This window comes from Tympanuchus pallidicinctus, unplaced genomic scaffold (genome assembly GCF_026119805.1).
Source record: "Tympanuchus pallidicinctus isolate F22 unplaced genomic scaffold, pur_lepc_1.0 scaffold17, whole genome shotgun sequence".
Taxonomy (NCBI): Eukaryota; Metazoa; Chordata; class Aves; order Galliformes; family Phasianidae; genus Tympanuchus; species Tympanuchus pallidicinctus.
Genome location: NW_026294690.1, coordinates 13,957,596 through 13,978,419, shown reverse-complemented (window position 1 = coordinate 13,978,419; position 20,824 = coordinate 13,957,596). Strand labels below are relative to the sequence as shown.

At 43.8% G+C, this 20,824-nt stretch overlaps 1 protein-coding gene across 25 annotated transcripts in view; it reads left to right on the top strand.

Moving 5' to 3' along the window:
• Positions 1 to 20,824, top strand: part of MAGI1 (membrane associated guanylate kinase, WW and PDZ domain containing 1) — a 290,518-nt gene that overhangs the window by 35,061 nt on the left and 234,633 nt on the right. The window contains exon 1 of one of the 25 annotated variants that reach the window (XM_052678835.1): positions 2,348 to 2,561. The exons of the other annotated variants lie outside the window; for them this stretch is intronic. Within the exon in view, the coding sequence (XP_052534795.1) occupies positions 2,441 to 2,561 (121 nt within the window). The 5' untranslated portion in view covers positions 2,348 to 2,440. Of the gene's footprint in view, positions 1 to 2,347; positions 2,562 to 20,824 lie in introns of those variants that run through there. 25 annotated transcript variants of the gene reach the window in all.

Below are 20,824 nucleotides of genomic sequence, written 5' to 3'. Positions count from 1 at the left end.
CTCTGAAGTGCAGGGGGGTGAATCACCCCAAGGGCTGCTGAGGGCAGTGGTGCGGCAGTTTTTACAGCGTTCCATTCGCTTTGCTCCTCACCAGGGAGTGGGGAATGCTGAGCATTGCCAGTGCTCTGTGGCTGTATGCAGCCCAGGCCTCCTGGCTGTTCAGTGGGATTGAAGTCTTGCTCTTGTGTCACATTAGTAGCTTTGGAAATACCTTTCCTCTTGCTGTCCTTGCACCTGCCCAAGGCAATATGTAGTAAATGCAGTGTCCTTGAGGATCTTTAAACCACCACTGGGAAATGAAGTTATTTTCACCTGTTTACTTTCTTTCAGCTTTCTTTCAGTGTTTGCATTCAGTTGCTTTTCTCTCGGATCTCCTCTAAAGCAATGGCATCTAAATCAGTGGCACCTTCTGGAGCTACTGTAAAGCTGGCAGTGGAATGAAAGCCACAAAAATAAAGCACACAGGTTTCTGTAGTGATATGGAGGGGGTCTGGGCACTTAGGGACAGGCATTGCTTAGCACTTATTCTGGCTTTGACTTCGTACATGATAATGCTGTGCAGACAGGGACTTGTCTTCATTTTTGTGGGTAACTCACAGGAGTCTGCAGGTGCTCCTTTGGCCTTAACTTGCCAGAGATTTGTTTGAAGAGCAGATGGTGGTTTAGGAGGTTACAAACTCTGTCTGCTGTTTGCTGGTGCTGTTTCAGATGAGTGTGGGATGAGGGGAGGAGAGTGCTGAGGGGCTGTTTCAGCACAGGTAGAATGGATTTGGTCCAAACTGTCCACGAACAGTTGGAGCTCATGAGCTGCTGCAGCTGTTTTTAGGCACATATCCCCCATGTTCTGAGTTATTTCAAGGAGATGTTTAATAATGTGGACGTGGCATTGCTGAGCTGCATGAAACAATCCAACGGGTGATTAACTTGCTGATCTTAGTCACTGCATTACTGCCACGTTCATCAGAGGAAGATGGCACTTGCTACTTTCTTTCTAGCACACATTTGTGGCAGAGCAACAGGGAGAAGGATTTTAATTGCTGTTTCTAGCGTCACTAGTGATAGACAGTAGAAGGAATCTGGAACTGACATTCATTCTCTCAGAGCAATCATCCCACAGGACCTCTCAGAAAATGAGAGCAGAGAACAAAGTGCTGAATCCCATCCAGCCCGCTCCCACCAAGCAAGAAAATGAATGGAAGCACTTCTGAAATAGCAGCGACTGTGGGGAGTGGGCAGGAGAATGCTGCCCTCACATGAAAGGACTCAGTTCTGTTCATTATGTGTTCATTATGTGTGGTATTGTGGCATTTCTGGCTTTTTTTTTTTTTTGTATAGTTTCATATGGGATAGAGGTACAATTCTTAAGCTGCATAATCTTGAATATAAGGATATTTTGTTCGAAATTTCCAGAACAATAAGAGGGCTATGAGAAGATTGGGATTTTTACAAATTGATGTCTGTAGGTTGGATTTCTATGTTTATGCCACAAAAAGCATCTTGACATTGTTATTGTTGTTATTTTGCCGTCAAGTGCTGAATAGCTTTGAGCCTTCACTGGCTGCACAGGGAACTGCGAGATGTTTGGTACATCTGATACTTCCTATATACAAGGTCCAACCGTGGATTTGAGCGTCTGGCACCTCCAGTAAACATCTTGATTCATGTAACATAAACTTAAGACAACAAAATTAGAATCAGATGCTCATTTTTTTCCCTCTGGTTTCAGTCCTAAGCCAAATGGTTTACTGTGGAATACAGCTGAATTACTTGCTGTATCTCATAAAACAAATAGACCGCTGCTTCACTTTCATGCTGGCATTTTCCTTAACTCTGTGTTGTGGCTTAGCCAGACCTTCCCTCCTCATCTTCTTGCTTTTTCGTGGACTGCCACAACAGTCTCAAGTTCAGCCCTCCCCAGCATCTGACAGCGTTGTCCTTCATTGCCATGAGGAGCCTGCTGCATAGGCAGTGGAGATAGGCTGATAAATTCTTTGCTTTTATTAGTTTGTTTTTGGTTTATTTATTTTGGTGCAGTCTGTATCACTTCCCATTTCAAGCCACTTTAATTGTATGGTTGGAAAAACCCCCTTACTTGGCATTAGCAAAGGAAGCAGAGTTTAAAAGGAAAGAAAAAAGTATTGAATCTGCAGCATTTAATTTAATAAGCAGTATTTTGGGTTTTCTTTTGTTACGTGCTACCTTTTGAACTCTGTGAAACAGCATGCAGATCTAATTCACAATAACGTCACCGTGTTGAGCCGCACAAGTAAACACTTTAAATGGGAGGAAGCACCTGCGTGCTGCTATTGTCTCTCTTCTTCCATTAGCAAAAGCCTCTGGGCTGACTCTGTTGAAGCCAGACCTTCTGTAAGTGGAAGTGCACGGGCAGCAGGAGGGCAAAGAACAGAGCTTGCTGCGCTCGGAGAGGGGGACATTGGCCATGGAGGGGAGTGTGGCCCTGCGTCTGGATGCACGGACGCGGGTGGGATACCAGGCCATCACGCATCTCCTGGGCCTGGGCCCCGGGAGGTCGGGATCTCGGAGGTACAGGAATGAACAAGGTAGGTTCAAGGCAGCTGTAGCTGTCAGAGTTGGGGAGGATGATGAATCCCCAGGGCCACAGAACTCTGGAGGTGCTTTGAAATTGTCACCAACGTCTTGCTGGTTGGATTTGTGTAGTCAGTCAGATGTTTGATTTGATCTCTATCCCACTGAGTTTATCTGTGTTTGTATGAACATCATCCTCACCATGGCTTCGTGAGGAACTGGTTAAACCGTCAGAATTATGAATACAACTAGCGAGGAGTTCACAAGGCAAGCTTCAAAGTTGAAAAGGCTGCCTTGTATAGATGAGCCAGAGAGCCTATAATCTCTTTACCCAAAACGGGAGGCGACTTATGATCTAAATGTATCTGCAATCAGAAGATCTTTGCTACTGAGGAACTTCTTTTGATAGACGAATCAACAGCGAGAAGTTCAGTAACTAAATGCTGAACTTAGAAAACAGTAGGATAGATTTTCTTTCCCCAGTGCTGTCTTAATCTTGTAGTCTGCAGCTAACGAAAAGCTGTGGGCTCTGAGGAACTCTGAACATGTTCAGTGTTATATAGGAGTCCTTGTCAGGGCAGTGTCACTTTTGATTTTCTGTTCTTTCAGTCTCTGCAATTTTAGAGGTGTTTGGTGGTGTAACACATGGAAAGTATGGGCTACATCTTGATATATGAAGTGTTCATTTATTGGTGTTTGCGATACCTCTGGTAAGGTGGTAATAATTATATTGTAGTCCTTCTAATGTTAGTTTTTCATTTAGCAGAAATTGTCTTTGTGCCCTCTAGTGGAAAAACTCTTTATTTGAAGGCTTCCAAATTGGGGGAAGTTCTTGCAAAAATAGTGGTATGTGTGAAAAAGGTCATAGAGGAACGGAGCAAGCCTGGGGAGATGAGGATCATGAAAGGCGGATGTGCTCTGTGCTTCCTCTGCTTCAGCCCTCACAAAATGTAATTTTGTTAATTATGTATACATACATGTAGCATTTTTCAAGTAGGGAATATGAATAGATAAATAAGATATTGTGTAGTACTGATGTCAGCCAGGCCTGATGACATTATTGTAGATTACTTGAAGAAAACCAGTCTCATAGATCTCTGAGCTGTTGGTGATTGCCATCAGTGTTCCATAGAGGATGTGGTGGGGATCAAAGAGAAGCAGAGCAAATCTTACACCAGATCTATAAGAGAAGAGCCAGAAAGTGGAGGACTGGGTTTCTTAAAGAAGTTCCAGAAGAATTTGTGAATATCAAAGAGGAGCAGGAGGTGCTCTGAAAGAAAAGCTAACTTGGGCAGCTTGGGGAGGAAGAATAAAATAATAAATGATAAAGGTATATCTGTCCAACTTCCCTTTGTAAGAGGATAAACACTTCATGCACAAGAGGAGCTTTGGATATGACCAGCTCACATGTCAGCAGCATCCCAAGGTCTTCCTTTTTTCAAAATAGGAGTAAAATCTCTCTCCAAGTCATCAGAAGTGTCATGCATAACACATGGCTGATGATTACTTCCCACTGCACTGAATGGTGCTGGGCAGTGTGTGGCTGAAGGAGGACCATCTCAGTGGTGAGGCTGGAAATGGACCGTGCAGATCAGAGGCTCAGAAAATGAATGAGGCTTGAGAGGGTGTGTTGAAGGAATTGTATTTGGAAATACAAGCCTGAGAGCAGACAATTCATTTTCTGACACATGGAAGATTTCTGTAAAAAGGATAATGATCACTTTTTAGGACCCACTGGGGGAAAATGCCTTTATTTCCTTGAAAAGAATATTTGAGGTGAGTACAGGGGGAAAAATTTCTTACTGTGAGGGTAATGAAGCAATAGCAAAAGAAATTGTGACTGTTGCAGGGGAGGATTTGCAGAGCAGTTAAACTGATGCCTGTCACAGATGCTGTGCATTAAACCTGTCTCCATGGGGTCCAGATATACGATTTCCCCATAATCCACTCCTCCACCTCCATGCAAGCACTGGGCCACGCTCTGTACAGGTAGGATGTCCATTTTCTGTTGGACTTCCCAGCTCACCTCCGGCAGTGACAAAAGCTTTGAGGAAGACGTGGGAGTTTTTTTAGAGGCATCTCACTTAAATGTGGCACTTCTTATTGAATGCTTTCCCTCCACACTGTTGCTTCCCGTACTCCTCCTCCTTCCTACAAGGTCTATTTTATTTATGAACCCCCCCTTGGACTCTCTATTTCAGTCCCAAGAGGTGCTTTCTGGGGATGGGGTCAAAACCAGTAGCGGCACTGTGGGCTGTTACAAGGATTTGGGATATAAATTCAGCTCTCAGTGTGGCCATGAACACTTCAAGCACAGATGTAGATCACAAGAATTTGCTGCTGCCCCGTCCGTATTTCCTGCCCTCTGACTGTTGCTTTCTGAAGCTGCCTGTTTGGGATGTTATGATAGCAACAGATGTGAATGTGGTGGAGTCCCTGCGGTCCCCTCCTGACATCCTCCCTTTTGTTGTGCTGGGTTGTCATTTGTGTTTGTTTTTGTCTGGATTATAATTGCAAAAGCTGTTACACTGCTGTTTATTTGCTGTGTGTCATCAGTCACTGTTGATATTCGCTCCTGTTTGCATTGCCTCTGCTCTCCCCCTGCTTTATGCATCTCCCAGCCTCTGCTTTGAGTCTGCGATGCTCTGTGCTCCCACGAGTGCTGGGAGATACCAGCTGACAGTGAAGAACCAGGATTTGGCTTTTTTCTCTTCTTTTTTTTGTTCCCTTTCCCTCCTGGCATTTTACAAGGGCCCTTGTTCAAGTGAATAAAATTCCTTGGAGACTCCTTGCCTGAGATCTCCGTGCTTAATGAGTCTCTCTCATTTCTGTCAGGAGGTGAGATCAATACTGCGCTTTTTCTTGCTTTTTTTTTCTGGCTTGAAAATGTCAAGGAAAGTGGAGTGCAATGAAGGCTGTCCCTGCCCAGGGTGGTTTGGCATCAGGGTTAGGAAGAGAGGCTGTGCCTTCGTCACTGGTCCAGGGAATCATGCAGCTCCTTGAAACCTGAAGGGCAGCATCTTGCAAGTCGCTCCATGTCTTTATCAAGGAGAAACAGGCGAGTTTTGTGTCAGCTGTATGAAGCTTTATTACAGAGCTGTGTGTAGGAGATTTAATGATAGCTCCTGAGTCTGTCTGAGCTTACAGTACAGCAAATGTCTGGTATGAAGCCACTCTGAAATAACTCCAAGCTTGTGCCTAAGTTAGCAGCAAGTTTTCAGGTACGAAAACGTCCACTTTGACTCTCTAAGCATTCTCAGATGGCCCATGGAATGGAAAGTTTTACTTTATTTGTAATGCAAACCCATTTAATTATCTCCAATTTATAAATCCGTGGTTCGATGCCTGTAAAATGCTCATCTCTTAGTGGATAGTAATCAGCGTTGGAGGAAATAGGGGATGGATGGTGAGTTTTAAATGGTGTCGGTTCCAGCAGCTTGGGATATATAATTTAAGTCACTTGCATTTAATCACCCTTTAAATACTGAATTGCAGTCTCTGCTGCTTGATGTGCTGGAAGTCAACAGCTTTTTAATGCCACTGAGGAGACACTTGAAATTTCCATAAGCCCTGCATGCAGCTGTGTGGCTGTTTGCAGTGTGCGCCGGTGCTGCAGGCAGGGATGCTGCAGTGAGGTGCACGGGCTGTGCTCTGCCTCCCGCAGCCCCGAGTTGGGGAGTGCCCATTGTTTTACCCATAGAGCCTGCTGTAAATACCCCAGCACGTGGAACAGCTGCTGGGGGGAGGATTATGGCTCTGGGGTCGGTGTGTAACAGCTGAACATATTCTGGTAATTCAGCAGGTTGCAGGATAAAGCGGATAAAGCTTTGTGCATGCTGGGGAGACCACTGGCCACAGACACCTCTGCGGGGCTGTCTGAAGGAGCTTTGCTCACTCTGTGGGTGATGTGCATGCAAAATGCTCACTTGTCTCTGCAGTGATGACGTGCATGGTGTAAATCTGCATTTTATAGGGTTGTATATGTACGTCTGTGTATTGAGATATATGCATGCAATGTAGTCTGCAAGCTTTTTTAATTAAAGCAGACGAATGGGGCGGATGAGAAGCTCTGCCTGTGTTTTGAATACCACAGGATTCTGATCCCTGCCCTTAGCCTGATGGGCAGCCTGGCTATGAAATAATTCTTGCATTGCTCATGGCGACTGGTTGATGGAATTAGTGGAGGGAGTGAAATTCATCCACAAAAAATCTGATACGGTTTCTATGCAGGGTCCCCGAGCAGAAAGGGTTAATGGCAGACGGGACCCATGCAAAGCAGAAGATGGTAGCCTTTATTTGAAATTGCTCATTGAGCTAGCATTGCAACGGCCTGTTTGCCTGCATGGGAAATAGGTAATTTTTGTTGTGCCTGGCAGTCAAATTGTATATTCCTAAATTAGAAGCTGCCACTTCTATTTAGAGTAAAATTTGCTTTTCTGTATATGCATGAGAACATCAGCGTTTGAAGCCTGCCGTGCTCTACCGAGTGTGCACTGGGTTTGCAAAGGAGCCCATTAGTGCTTGTGGAGGTTAACGAAGGGGGGGCAGCGGGGAGGAACGTCTTAATGAGCCGGGTGAAGAGTTGAGGTGAGGACGTGCGGGGCTGGGAGCCTCCTGCTGCTGCAGGAAGGTCCTGGCTGTGGGGCACAGACCTGTCTCATAGGGCTGCTGTCGCTGCGAGGGAGAAGAGGATCCCAAACCACTGCTCTGAGGCTCTCCTGCAGAGCTGGAGGGGGGAGCTTGAGTGTGATGAGGAAATGATGGGGGAGCTTTGATCTCTCCTGCTACTGGGAGAGAAAGAAGGGCTGCTATTGGCCTCGTTTCCCTGGGGTTTGGACATGAACCAGGAGAAGAAGGTGGTGAATTTTCAAATGGCTTCTCTTCATGCCTGGAAGAGTGCCCAAGAGAAGGCTGGGAGAGCAGAGGGGAAAAGAAACACCAAGAGACTGGTCCCTGCTTGGTGTAGCCCCAAGGATGCTTGGCCTGCATGGAGCTGTGCCTTGGGTTTGTCCCTGCCCTTAGGGCCTCGTGGGAGCTGCAGCTCAGCACTGGGACTGCGCTGCCCCATCACAAGCCAAGCTGGGGCACAGGGGTTCATTTTTATTATTATTCCTTTCTTTTACTGTTTCCTTTCCAGAGATGGGTCAGGATTGACAGGCACAAGGACACAGCACTCTTTGGCTCTGATTGAGACTTTGGTCTCTGGGGGATGGTGCCTAGGATTTGGGGCCAAAGGGCTGAAAGTGAAATGCAGACCCTGTTTTGTCTGTGCATTTACAGCTCTTCAGATTGTTGTTCTTTTTTAAATTTTGTATTATTTTGAAGAAAGAGCACCGTCATGGCAGGAAGAACTAGAGGAATCATTTGGAGTTTATTCTGTGAGTGTCACTTTGTTTCATCCTATTGAAGTAATGCTGGAGAGCTCATTTCCTTGAATTTATTTACAGCTCAGAATTATGCTGAGCATAAATTTATAATATATATATTTGTGCTCATGAAAGCCTTGAATTGAGTTTAAAAGCAACAAAGGAAAAGAAAGCATTTAGCTTGCTTAGCACCTCTTACGCCCAGCAGTTAAAGCAAAGGCAAATGCTGAAGGGTTTTTTGCTCCGGGATATTCTAATGTAATTCTTTTTTTTTATTATTTCTTGGGCAAAAATGATGATCTAAAAGCCTTTTACTTAACAAAAATTTGCATATTTCTACTTAATTTCATGACTCCGGGAGCTGAATTTTTTTAGAGAACCAGCAGATATGTGGGAAAATCATCAGTCTTGGCAGCACTGAAGTCGTTAAGGAGATGTTCAGCGCTGTATTTGCTCAGAACTGAGCGTGTTGAGGTTGGATAACTTGCAGCAGGCTGTCTTGCTTAACAGCGTGGCCTTATTAAAGCTCCTTGCACACATGCAGATGATTGTATTTTGAAGTTTATTTTCTGCCACAGTTGATAAAACTTTATTTGCTGCAATTATTGACTTCTTAAAGGCAAAATCATGAGGAAGTGCAAGTAGCTTCTTGGTAGAAATATGGATTTTGCTCTTTGCCAAGCTGCTGTTGTAAAAGCCATGGATGAAAGCACCTGGAGATGTGCTGCCAGCCTTTCCCATTCTAGGTGCTTCCTTTAGAGATAGCAAAGCCAGGTGGGTCCTTCCCCAGTGTTGGATACTTGTGTGTTTGTTGTGTGTTTTATTCCCTTAGCTAGAAATCTTATTCCTTGAACACATCATATTCATCTGGCTTGAAGACTTAAAACTCACTTATAAAAATATTTAGAGCGTAAGAAGAGAACAAAGAGTTTTTGCCTGGTAGAAAGTGCAGCTTTCATTTTTCTGGTAGCCCAGAGAGCCAATCAGATGGGTGCCCTTTGCAGCATCCTTCCAGGCTAAGGCTTTTTTAAAAGAGATTTCAAGCCAAAGGCTTTTTTGTTTGTTTGTTTTTGAGAAAGTTACAAGCCACAGAAAAGATGTGTTTATAAAGAAAGGCTTCAACCATAATCACCCTATGCTCTTACAGTAAAGCCAGTCTGGCTTTGATCTCTTTCAGGCTTAAGAAACTGAAAACTCAGCCCTGACAAGAGGTGTACTCTAAGGGGTGGTGGTGTTTGCTTTATCAGGCAGTGGCACAGGCTGCCCAGGAGGTGGTGGAGTTGCCGTCCCTGGAGGCGTTCAAGAACCATGGAGATGTGGCACTGAGGGATGTGCTTAGTGGGCACGGTGGGGGTGGGTTGGGGTTGGGCTTGGTGATCTTAGAGCTCTTTTCCAACCTTAATGATTCTGTGAGGTACGGTGAAGGCAACAGAACAAATCTTTTCCCCTTTGTACCACATATTTTGAATTTTTGTCTAATCATCTTCAATGTATTGACTGTGAAAGCACACAGGTGGCTTGTTCCCAGTGTTTGACTCTCAGGAGTTTGTCTCACTGTGTGTCGTCTTTGCCTACATACTTTGGTAGCACTGTGCAGGACTTATCCTTAGCCAAATTTACTCCTTAAGCAGTTTAACCTGTGCTAAATGTCAAAGAAAAATGAGATGACCTGATATCATAGCTTTTGTGAGCACTGGGAAAGACTTGGAAACACAGAAGTGAAGTGTTTGCATTAGACCTTAGTGGCTTCTGCCTGGAGATGGGTACTGGAAGCACTGCTCCCCTCCGACCAGGCTGTGGTGTGGCTGCTCCTGCTCCTCCTAGCTCTATCAAAGGACCATGTTTGCAGATTGGAAGACCTGGTTCAGGCACATGCAGGAGCCCTGGTCCAGATCAGGCTGTCTGGCCAAGCTGGCACCGGTGTCTTGCATCAACAGAATGTGTGTGGGAAGTTGGCTGATTCAGGATTTTTCACATGAGGTGTGATACAGACACATAGTGGGCATCCTGCTGTCAAAACGGGCAGCAGGAGGAATGGCTTTTCTTGCTGAAGTGCGAGGGACAGAAGGAAGCTATATGGAAATTGGATCTGTTTCTGGTGTGAGATTCCTGGCAGCCTTCAGCTTTGGGGAAGCAGTAGTCCCTGAACCAAATGTGCTCTTACAGCCACAGGGAAGCTGCACGCTGCTCTTGTCCTTTTGCCCATTTCCCTTTCCGATCTGTGAGATTTCATGTCTTGGCTCCTGCAGCTTTGATTACATTGCTGTCACTGTTTGGATGCTGGAAGAGACTTTTTTGACAGTCACTTGGGATCTGTTCCTTATTTGCCTAAGTTCTGGCTTTACAGTAATGCAGGCAATGTGAAACTGTTTAGCAGCTCTAATAGAGGTCAAGGCCCTGTTGTCTTAGGTATTGTAAAAACGCCTTGTAAAAGCCTGAGCGTTATCCAAATATTTTATGGGCAGGACAAGTAAAAGAAGGAATAAGCCAGGCATTTCCAGCTGCTGTTTATAGGTGGGAAACTGAGGCACTACTGAACACGCAGGTGTGTTGTACCAGTGCCTGAATTGGGACCCTCATCTCCTAAGTTTTGCTCGTATGAATTGATTTATAGACAGTTATTAAAACCAGCTATTGTTGTGTGCAATTGCTCACTGCTTTATCTCCTTTTAAGTTTAAATGCTTTGAAACAGATCCAGGATAAAGCTCATCCACTGCTGGTACACGGATAACTCTAATCTGCTTTCAGGGAAGCTTTTTTCCCCTTGAAACCTGGCTGGTGAGGAATTTGGAGCATGCTCAGTGTCCTGCACACAGGTAGGAGCAGAGGACCGCCTGTGTCCCACCCTCCTCCAGCAGCTTGTCTGTCTGTCTGGGGATCCCAAAATGGAATGAGTGAGTGGGAAAGGAGGCAGGTAAGGAGTGCCAAGCTTGGGGTTGAATGGAATAACTGAATTCCAGGGCTTGTTTTGTTTCCTTTTTCTCCCTAAGATGCAAGGAAGAGGTTTAAGTAAGAGGGAGCGGATCTGAAAGGCGCTTCTCGAGGTGCATCCTGGCTGCTGTACTTGCTCCTCTTTGTTTGCTGCCGTTCCAAGCCCATTGTTTGGAGCCATCTTGAGAGCTCACTTTTATTTGGTTTGTTTCTCATTAAGTTCCTTGTCTGCTGGCTGGGAGGGCAGCGTTCCCCATCAGCCAGCCCAGTTTGCAGCGCATGTTTGCACGCTCAGTGCCGGTGGCAGCTTTGGCTCTGGCTTATATTTAGTAAATCAAGTTTACAAGCTGCAAGTCTTACCAAGAAAAGCTGTTGGAAGGGTTTTGTTTGTTTGTTTGTTTTTGTTTTTTCTTTTACTCTTAAAAAAAAAAAGCCTCTTTGATTCCTTGCTTCCTTGAAATTAATAACATTCTTAGCCTGGTTACTGTTGGTGCCACCAGAAAGGGTGGTACTGTAAACCTCTCCCCACGTGGCTAGGAAATTGTGTATTCTGTGCTGCAACAAAATCCCAAATATTTATGTTTTGTTTCTGTTTGCTCCCCTATCTTTACTTATAGATCGTTGTGTTTGTAGTTCCTAAATGACTTGAGCATTAATAAGTCATTTATTTTGAATCAACAAGTCAAAATGATGACTTGTTCTCAGAGGATATATGTTCATTTTGTTTCTTAAGGTATTGTTTTCTTCTGCCATTAACATTGTTGACAAGAAATTGTTTTTAAGTAGTATATTGTTCACTTGTGTATTTTAGAAGAAAAACAATAAAACATTATTGTGCCCCTGATTTTCCTTTTAAGTGGCAAAGTAACCATCCAAGCACAGTTGCTTCATGTGTTGTAATGGTTCTGTTCTCCACCATTGTGTTCCTTAAATAAAAAGCACAAGATGATCCTGCCTTATAGAAACCTAACAATTGTTTTTATAAACACTGTGTGCTGTGGTATCCTATTGAAAAGAATTATATTCTTGTTTATAGTTTTATCTTCTTAATGAGAATTCAAGTTGGTGGATATTTCCGTGTTTTTTGGAACTAATTGTACCGTGATTTTTAAAACCAGATCACGTAATAAGAGCCATTAACTTAAGATACAATGTAACGTGAATGAAGGAAGTCCGTACTTGAAGGACTCCTGCAGCACAGATTGTCCTAGCAGGGATCAGCCCGGTGAATTCCTAAATCCAGACCTCCTGTTGCCCAGCACAAGAGCAGAGGTAGGTACTGGCCTGTCTGTGGGTAGCACTGAGGAAATTGGGAGAACCTGGGGCTCTCTGAGCTAAGTGTGGGTTTATATAACTTACTGAGCTGAGCTTCAACTTGTTCTACTTAATTACCTGCACCTGCATCCACTGGAAAGCATTAGGGGCCAGGGAGGGGGGTGGTGGGGTGGATTTTGCTCTTTCCTTTGAGGGGCTGATGAGAAATGTGAGATCCCTCCTGCTACCAATCATCTCATCAAGCATGACAAACGATTCCCTAGTAGCTGAGGGGAAGGAGAAGGTTGGTAGTAGTAGCTCTGACTGAAGCTGCAGGAGGGTCTTTGTTGGGACAGCATCCATTGCAAGGCTTTTGGAACCACCAGCAGAGGCATCTAGCTCTGGAGAGAAGAAGGTATGCCTGATGACTGTAGCATGGTAAGCTAGAGCCATCAGTCTTCTGAAAGGGCTGTGCAGGTGCTCTAAGTTTTGCCTTAAGATCTGGAGAGAAAGGTGGATGATGGATGCTGAGCACAGGTCCTGTATTATCTTTCTGCCCCCGGCAGGAGGGCAGTAGGGAAGTTGGTTCTCTCCATCAGGTGGAAAAGACTGGTGTGTGATCACGTTCCAGACCTCCTGTTGGTAGGTTGTCCTCTTCCTTCACCCCCAGCTTTTTTGTATAGCTTCTTCCAGGGCCGGGGTACATTTTCATGATCTGTGTGGCTTGGTTTCCTATAGGGAGTAGCAGGTTGGGTGATAGAACAGCCTGAGCTTTGGAGGAAGGTATAAGTGTGTGCTGCCTGAGCCCAGTGACTCTATGCTCAGGAGTTCTGGGTCAAGTTCCTGGGACGTTTCCCCATTGTGCAGTGCTCAGGAATCTCTCCAGTTTCTGTAAGTAATCTGAAACCTGCCTGGTATGTTTGCATGTGCAGAGTATAGCAGTTTCACAGACTGGGATCTGCGTTGTCTGTTAGAGCTGGGCCTGTGGAGTTTTGCAGGGAGAGTGATTTGAGAACATCAAGCTACTTTCTCTTGGCGTTTGCCGTCTCCTGTGGCGTTACCTATCTCCAAAACCATTCCTCTGTGAATAACTGTAGCTGTTAAAGCAAAGCCCAACAATACATAAAGCAAAGCCTGACAGTAAGTGGCCTCCCAAAACTGCACTTGGACTCTTCTGATCTTGCTGCCTTTTGTCTCTGGGCTGTTCTGACCTATTCATGTCAAGAAAGCAAAGAATCTGTTAGACTGTGATAAATGTGTACAGCCCTGCGTAGTCTTGGAGAAGGCCTAATTTGATCTGACGTTTGCTAATCTGCCAAGACTTTCAGTGATTTGTTTTCATACTGAGTTAAGTTTCATATGCCGTGGAGAAATGGATAAACATATTGTATTGTTAAAACCAGAGGATGCGATGCCAACTTCTTTGCATTTGTAGAATTGAAAATTCGTGGTTTTCTTGCTTGCTTTTTTGAGGACTTAATTGTTTTGCTAGTTGTTAGCTTGCTAATTTCATTTACCTGGTGAAGTGCTGGCAGTGTACTTGCTGCGAATTGTTTGGGGCTTTTTGTTTGGTTTAGTCTTGCATTGCATTCATATTTTCCTAAGTCTGTCACCTTAACACACCAGTTGTAAAAAGCAATTCCAGATATCAGATCGTTTTTTTTGCCTACCACGTGTGACTGAGCCAGCAGCAGCTTTGTGTAGTGAGTAGATATTTCTGAGTTTGTCCTGAACTGGTTTTCAAGTTGTAGTGGGAAGGCCCTCGATTTCAGTGTTTCTGGCACTTTGGGTTTGTAGCTGCTTGTTTCAATTATTTATTTTCATGTATTTTAGGATGCTCTGATTAGGTAACACTAGAAAGACCCAGAATTTGTACCCACTGGAATCAACTGGGAGCTTTATAACCGTGGATTAGGAAAAAAAATTGCTTTATGGTTCTGATTGTCACACTTGAAACCTAGTGTGTATATATATATGTATATATTTAGTGAATACTATCCTGTTACAGGTATCTATAGTGATAACATAAACATGGTGCCATAAAGTTTTGCAACTGAAACATCATTGTCCTTTTAAGAAAACAATGAACCTCATTTAGATTCTGTTTGACTAAGATTTCAACCCTAAACAGTGTATTGCCTGCCACACAAGAGGGAGCTGACAATAAAGGGATTTTCCCCCCTTGGGCTTGCAAGCCCCTCAGCTTTGTTGCCGATGGAGAATAAGAGGGGGTTCTGAGTTGTCCTTGTTCCCACAGGGGATTTAGGTGATGGTGAGCAAAAGGGTCTGTGAGGGCACTTTAACTGCCCCACTGATAAGAGGGAAGTACCCTGTAGCACCCTGATTTCCTAACTCCTGGAGCATATCTGCATTCCTTTATCTGAGAGAAGGACTCCAGGCAGCAGAGCTGCCCCAGGAGCCTTGTGGCACAGTCATCTGTCCTTGTTTTATTTCCTCAGCCTGTAGTTCGTTAACCTTTCACCCTGCTAGCATTCTGCAGCCTAATTTCTGATAGGCACGTGAGCAAGCTCAGGGTTTCTGGCCCCCTGGGCACCCTTGTGTGCATGATCAATAGACTTGACCTTTTTGATGAATGCTCGCATGCTCTGGCATCACAGAGCTCTGCATCCTCCCCTTGTTGCAGCATTCCTACCCAGGAGGGACACCTGCTTTAGAGGAGTGCAGAACGTTTGCTGGCTTTGTAATGTGACAGCAGTCAGGAGGGAGTTAATTCTCTCTGGAATTACAGAAGTGTTAATTGGCTGCAGGTGAACCTGGAGTCAAGCACAGGTCCTCATACATTCTGTTTTGATTGGCTTAAAACTAACTTGGGATAAAATCTATTGACAGCTTAAACCTGTGTAGCACCCCCCTCACCCCCTATTCTCGTGATGAGTAGGTTGGCAGGTTTGCAATGTTCACCAGCCCTATTACTCACTTTTTGATATCATCATGTGAACTGCAAAGTTGGCATTTTACACTTGCAGTAACTTTAGATTAAGCAATTCCTTTGATAATAATCAGAAGGATTCTGGGTTTAGAGAGCATTTATTTTGTCTGGGTTTCTTGTCAGGGCTTAAGAATTACACCACGCTTTGAAGACAAAGGTTTTTATAGATATCGGTTTGCTTCTCAGAGGGACTTTTAACAGCTAAGAACGTAGTTTTATCTCTAAAACTACAGGTAGGCTCTGAGCCACCTCTGAATCACAACTCCTTTTGCTCCATTAAGACTTCTGCTGTGTGTAAGCAATTTGTAACAGAACTAATGCTTGAAGCAATGGAGGAGATGTTTGCATCCATGCTGGGAGGATGTGGCCTGTCCCTGCCCAGATACAGTGTGATTAGGAGCATGGCATCAGCAGGGAGCCATGCCAAAAGCAGGGGATATTGTGCAGTCAGGTGGAGCTGACTCTGCAATAATAAGCTGTCTCCTAAAGCCAGTCTTAATGAAATACGTTAACTGATGATAGTTTAGACTTTGATTCGGTAGATGGACTGTAAATGGAATGGGATGGTGAAGGAGAGTGTTTGCATTATTTCAACTACTGTCTAGGCTGCTGCCTGGGCTGACCAACATCCTCTCAGTCATTTTCCTTCATTTATTTGTTAATCCTGTTCATCAGCTCTCACAAATGAGCTGCTTAATTTTCTTTCCACTCATCCACAATGAGTGTGGCTATGGCTGAAGACTTGCAGTCTAGAACAGCCAAGGCTTCAAGGTCATCTCCTACCAGCTGAGGGCTTTCAAACTATATGACCCAAGTCTGTGATGGTAGCCCCTAAAATGTGCCCTGGGAATAGTGAATGGCTTAGTTTGATGGAGTCTCCAAGTCCCTGCTTGATGCATTGCTTGCTGTGAGCCCAGGGTCCTGCGAGTGCTGTGGTAGTGCTGCGCTTGGATGCAGACACTTCGTGGCCCTTGTTTGTGTTGCCTTGGGGCTCAGGAGAAGGAGTGGGTGAACTGCTGTGGAGTGCCTTGCTGTCACCTCTGGAGTGGGACACCTCACCTGCTGCAGGCTGATTCTGTCCTCCTGAAGGATTTGGCTTAGGCTGGTGACAGAGGTACTGAGATCCTGCCCTTTTCTGAAGCCTAGCCTGAAGCTTGTGTTGCCTTGTTATTGAGAAGAAATGGTCATGACAGGGATCTGGGCTGTTGCAGAGTGATCAGTAAAGAATTGTTTGAAATTGCAAACAATTTTTTCTTTTCTCCTTTTATTTTTTACTATTATAATAAATGATCTAGGCACGGCACTGAAGTTTGATCCTGAAAGTCTTAAAAATTCTGGCTTAGGCCCAATCACTTTTATTTGCCAAGGTTAAGTATGATGTATTTTTTTATATACATCAGAAGAAGCTTATACATGCTTGGCTTGTTTTATGTCTTCAAATATTTGACATATACAGAACAAAAGTAACTTGTAACTCTTTGCTTGCTGAGATGTTTTATGTGGGAAGCCAGAACTGAGAGAAGTTCTTCCCTCATTTCATTGTGCTAAATGTTGCCTCTTTACTTTGGCATGAATCATTATTAGGCCTTACTCCTGGCAGAATTCATCCCCATCAGGCGTGGGCCAGATAGATGTGGGCAGCCTCACTCACTTGCTGTCCCTTTGGGTGAAGTCTTCAACCTTTTGTGTATAACGTGATTTTCTTGAAGTGCTCCAAGGCTTTCCTGATCACAGAGACCAGCACCAAGGGCGTGATGGTTTTGATGGTTTCCCTGGCAAGATAGACCCATTTTTCAGAGCAAGGAGTGTTGTCCTTAAATTGTATTAAATGGTGTGCCTATTTTTGTGCCCCAGGTTGCATTTCCCATGGATGTAACATTTTTAACAGTTTGCTAAACTGAGGCGACTCTCCTAGAGTGTATTGGAGATGAGTGTGTGTGCCCTGTAGCTATCTGTTCTCCTGGGAGGTCTTTTGAAGCATCTCTTCTCCATCTTCCCTATATCAACCACTTTTTCAATGCCCTCTTTGTTCAAGTATATAAAAATAGGAGGTTATGTTCCTATTAGTTCATTCTTTACTAGCTAAAGATTAAAAAAAAAAAAAGGCAGTTTTAATAAAACTGTTGTAGTTTTCTAAGTAATACATTGTCAGGAGATAGAAGGCCCTTTCTAACAGGGTGGATAATCAACCACTGAGGCGATTTATCAAATGTTACACAGTGGATTCTTTGTTGGGAAAGGGTTTAAATCAATAATTGATGTGTAGGGAAATGCGGTAGCTTAAGCACACAGCAAGGAAGAATTGATTGATGTGATGTGGCCTGTGTTACGCAGGGAGATGGGAATAGATCATCTCTGGGTCCCCAGAGGCTGCAGATCCGTGTGAATCTGTTACCCATAAATATTGATAGAAGATTAGGCCTGGATGAGTGATATGTCTTTAATTTCTCGAGTGACCAGAGTGCTGTGTTGAGTCATTGCTCTGCTCAGCCACTGCTCAGTGTCACCTTGTGAATTAACGGCGTGATTTAATGAGCACTTCTGTGTTGATGCCTCTGTGGCTGTTCACCAATCCTGACTGGATTTAGCTAGTGAGAGAGATCAGAGTCTCGGGCTGCAGTGTCGTTGGGAAAGATTTCACAGTAAGACCTGCTCTCCAGCCCCTACAGCAAACAAACAAACAAAAGGAAGATATGTTGTGGTTTTTTTTAACGTTTTCTAAGGAAAATTGTTAGAAGTGAGGAATATGATGCATGATCTTAAAAAATACTGTAAAGTGATATTCCTTTCATGGCTGCTCTTAAACATTCAACCAAAAAGCAAACATTTGCTCGCTTTCCTTGAGATGAAGAACACTAAGAGGCTTTCAGTTTTCAATAACTTCCTATATTTGAGTTCCATTCTATTCTTATTGTAAAGTGAATCCTGTTTGCATTTTACTGTTGGGTATACTGCACAGGTTATGTGCATTTTGTGGGATTACAGAGAATGTATTTAAGAAAGCATTTCTCTAGCTGTGCCACTGGATTCGTAGTAAGAGTTCTCTTTTCTTTAAGCTAGCATTTACTTAATCACAGATGTGTTTGTGCTGCAGCCTGTTTTGAAATTAATTACCTGCTAAATGATGGTGTAGCTGTAGTTGATGCTGGAGTTGTCTGCTTGTGGAATGAATCCTGTTATATTGTACCTTAATGGAAACTTTATTTGATCTGATGTTTATCAGTTTTCCTTCAAAAGTGTTGGAGTGCACCTTAAGTTGGATGAGGGAGTGGGAAGTTAGTCGTGGTTTTAAGGATGAGGTGCTGAGATGTAGAAACATTTTTAAAAGTATGCCCACTTAATGGCTGACATGGGGATTTAGCAGAAGTGCTTTGTTTTTCAGCAATAACTTGATCCGTCTCTGCTCCAGGTTAAGGCTGTTGGGTCTCAGCCCTTCTCAATCTGTTTCTGGGAGCAAAGAGGCTTTGAGGTCTTTGCTGGGTTGTTTCCTTGTGCGGGGGCAGCTCGCAGGACGTGTGGGTGCCCAAGCCTTCCAAACCTGGGATGTATCTGCCGTCTTTGGGCACCCATCTGTAGCCTGCAGAGGTGATGAAAAAGCCCTTTGTGAAACACTGCTTTTGTATGGCCAGGTCAGTAGACTTAGCAAGTAGTTGTATGTCCCCAATTTCTGGCTTTTTAAGGGTTGTTCCAGGCAGAGCACTGCAAAGGAGGTAGGAGAGTGGTGCTGCAGAGCGCCTTGAGGATGTTTAGTATCTGCTGCCTGTCCTTGATCAGGTCCAGTAAGCAGGTCTGCATGCTGTCTTTGAGATACCAATTTCCTTGACCAATGGATTAAAATGTCTGTATGTCTCTGCTTTACTATCATTGTTTATTGCTTCAGTATTTGTTTGACAGAAAGATTTTGAGTTTTAATACCAGCCCTGCAGTGCGTTGCCAGGAATTTTAGAACCTGTGAGGGATTTCAAAAGCCATCTGACTCCTGTGCTTCCAGCAGGATTTATGTCTTTGCTGGTGCAGAGTTACAGTGTCATAAGCTTTTTATTTGCTCTTATTATATCATGGGCATCTGCAGACTGTTGAGACCAGTACTTTTCAGCTGTTTATGTGCAAATATGTCTCTGATCTTGTGAAAGAAGGTCATTCTTTATATCCTCTGACTGCAGCTCCAAAAAAAGCCCTCCAATAAGTCATTAAAAGAAAATGGAATTAGTCCTGCCAAAACTGATGGCTGCAGATGCATGTGACTGATGTTTGTATGAAGGCTGAAGAAAGATCTCCGCTCCTTGCAGAGTGCTCCTAATTCAGGATCAGCGCAGGTTTTATTCTGGTAAATCTGGCTTGTTCCTCACAGTTCTGCTGGCAGCAAAGCTTGGGGCATACTGCCAGAGCTGCACTGGGATTCCAGAAAGACTTAATTTTATTTCTAATTGTTGCAACAAATCATTTATTTAGCAGTTAAGCTCCTGCTCTGTTTCCTGCCTGTGTGAAACAGTAGTAAATTCCCTTGCTGTTGAGATAACTTCAGAAACTGTGACTTTAGGTGGAATCTGAAGGTTGCAGTATGCAAGAATTGAAGTCTGGTCCTTTTGCTTGCAAGACTAATGGCTTCTGAGCAGGGCTTTATTACTGAACTCTTTCTGTGGCTGTTTTTAGAGTAAATGTGTTGTTAGTGTGTATGTGCTGTTATGGATCCTAATAACCACTAAGTGTAGAAGAATAATTAGGTTTGTTTGGGAGAATGTTTCACTATTTCTGTGTATTGAGTAGGTCTACTAAGAAGGAGACTTATGCTGAGAGTGGCAAGGAGAGAATTCTCCAGACTTGAGTTTGCCATTATATGAAGTGATGCTTATCTGGATGTGGGTATGCAGGAGGTGCTGGGTCGTGGTGGCACAAAGCAGTTTGACTCCTGGGTCGCCTGGTGACCGATACTTCCTGAAAGCAATGTGCTCATGGCATTGCCAGGTTGTTTTATTCCTATGTAATCCTTTGATGTGTTCTAGGGACTTGGTTCAATAATTAAAAAAAAAAACAACAAACAATCAAACCATTTCTGTGCCAATAATGATAAGACTGCAACGGAATTCAGGTTGCTGCATGATAAAAAAAAAAATCTAGTTTTACCCTTCCTTCAACTTGTAGTGGTACCTTTTGAACATAATCTGCAGATGTCTTAATTATCTGTTTTCTTGTGCCCTGGACAGGAAACAGTAATTATTTGTAGGAAAGCAATATCCTTTACAGGAAAATATAATTGAATAACTATAATTTTGCTAATACTTCTGTAGACCAGATGCATGTGATTCACAAGCCTTGGTCTGCCAGCTTGGTCTGCTAGCATGTGCCATGCTAGCAATATCACCTTAGAGCCTGTCTTCCTAGCATTTTATCTAGTGTACGTTTCCTTATTCTTTTATTACTGTTTTAGAGCTGTTACTTGCTATTCTCAGAGTAGCAGCATCACAAAAGAATTACATTACAATACCCACGTTTTCTTTGTTTCATCAATTTGTTTGTTCTTCTGTATGCCTGTTTGAATAAGGAAATGTGAAACATTGGTACAATTTCACGAGTGCACTCAAAACCACATGTTTTTATTGTAGGTGTTACCCAGCATGTAGCAAAGATGACAAGCCTTGGCTTGGAGAGCTGCACTGTTATCATGCAAAATGGATCTTTATTCTAGTGTCAGTACCACTTCATACTGTGATTTCTAGCTTGACAGGGATGGAGGGGAACCTCTGAGCCCACCATTAAGTGGGTTGGTGCTGCTGA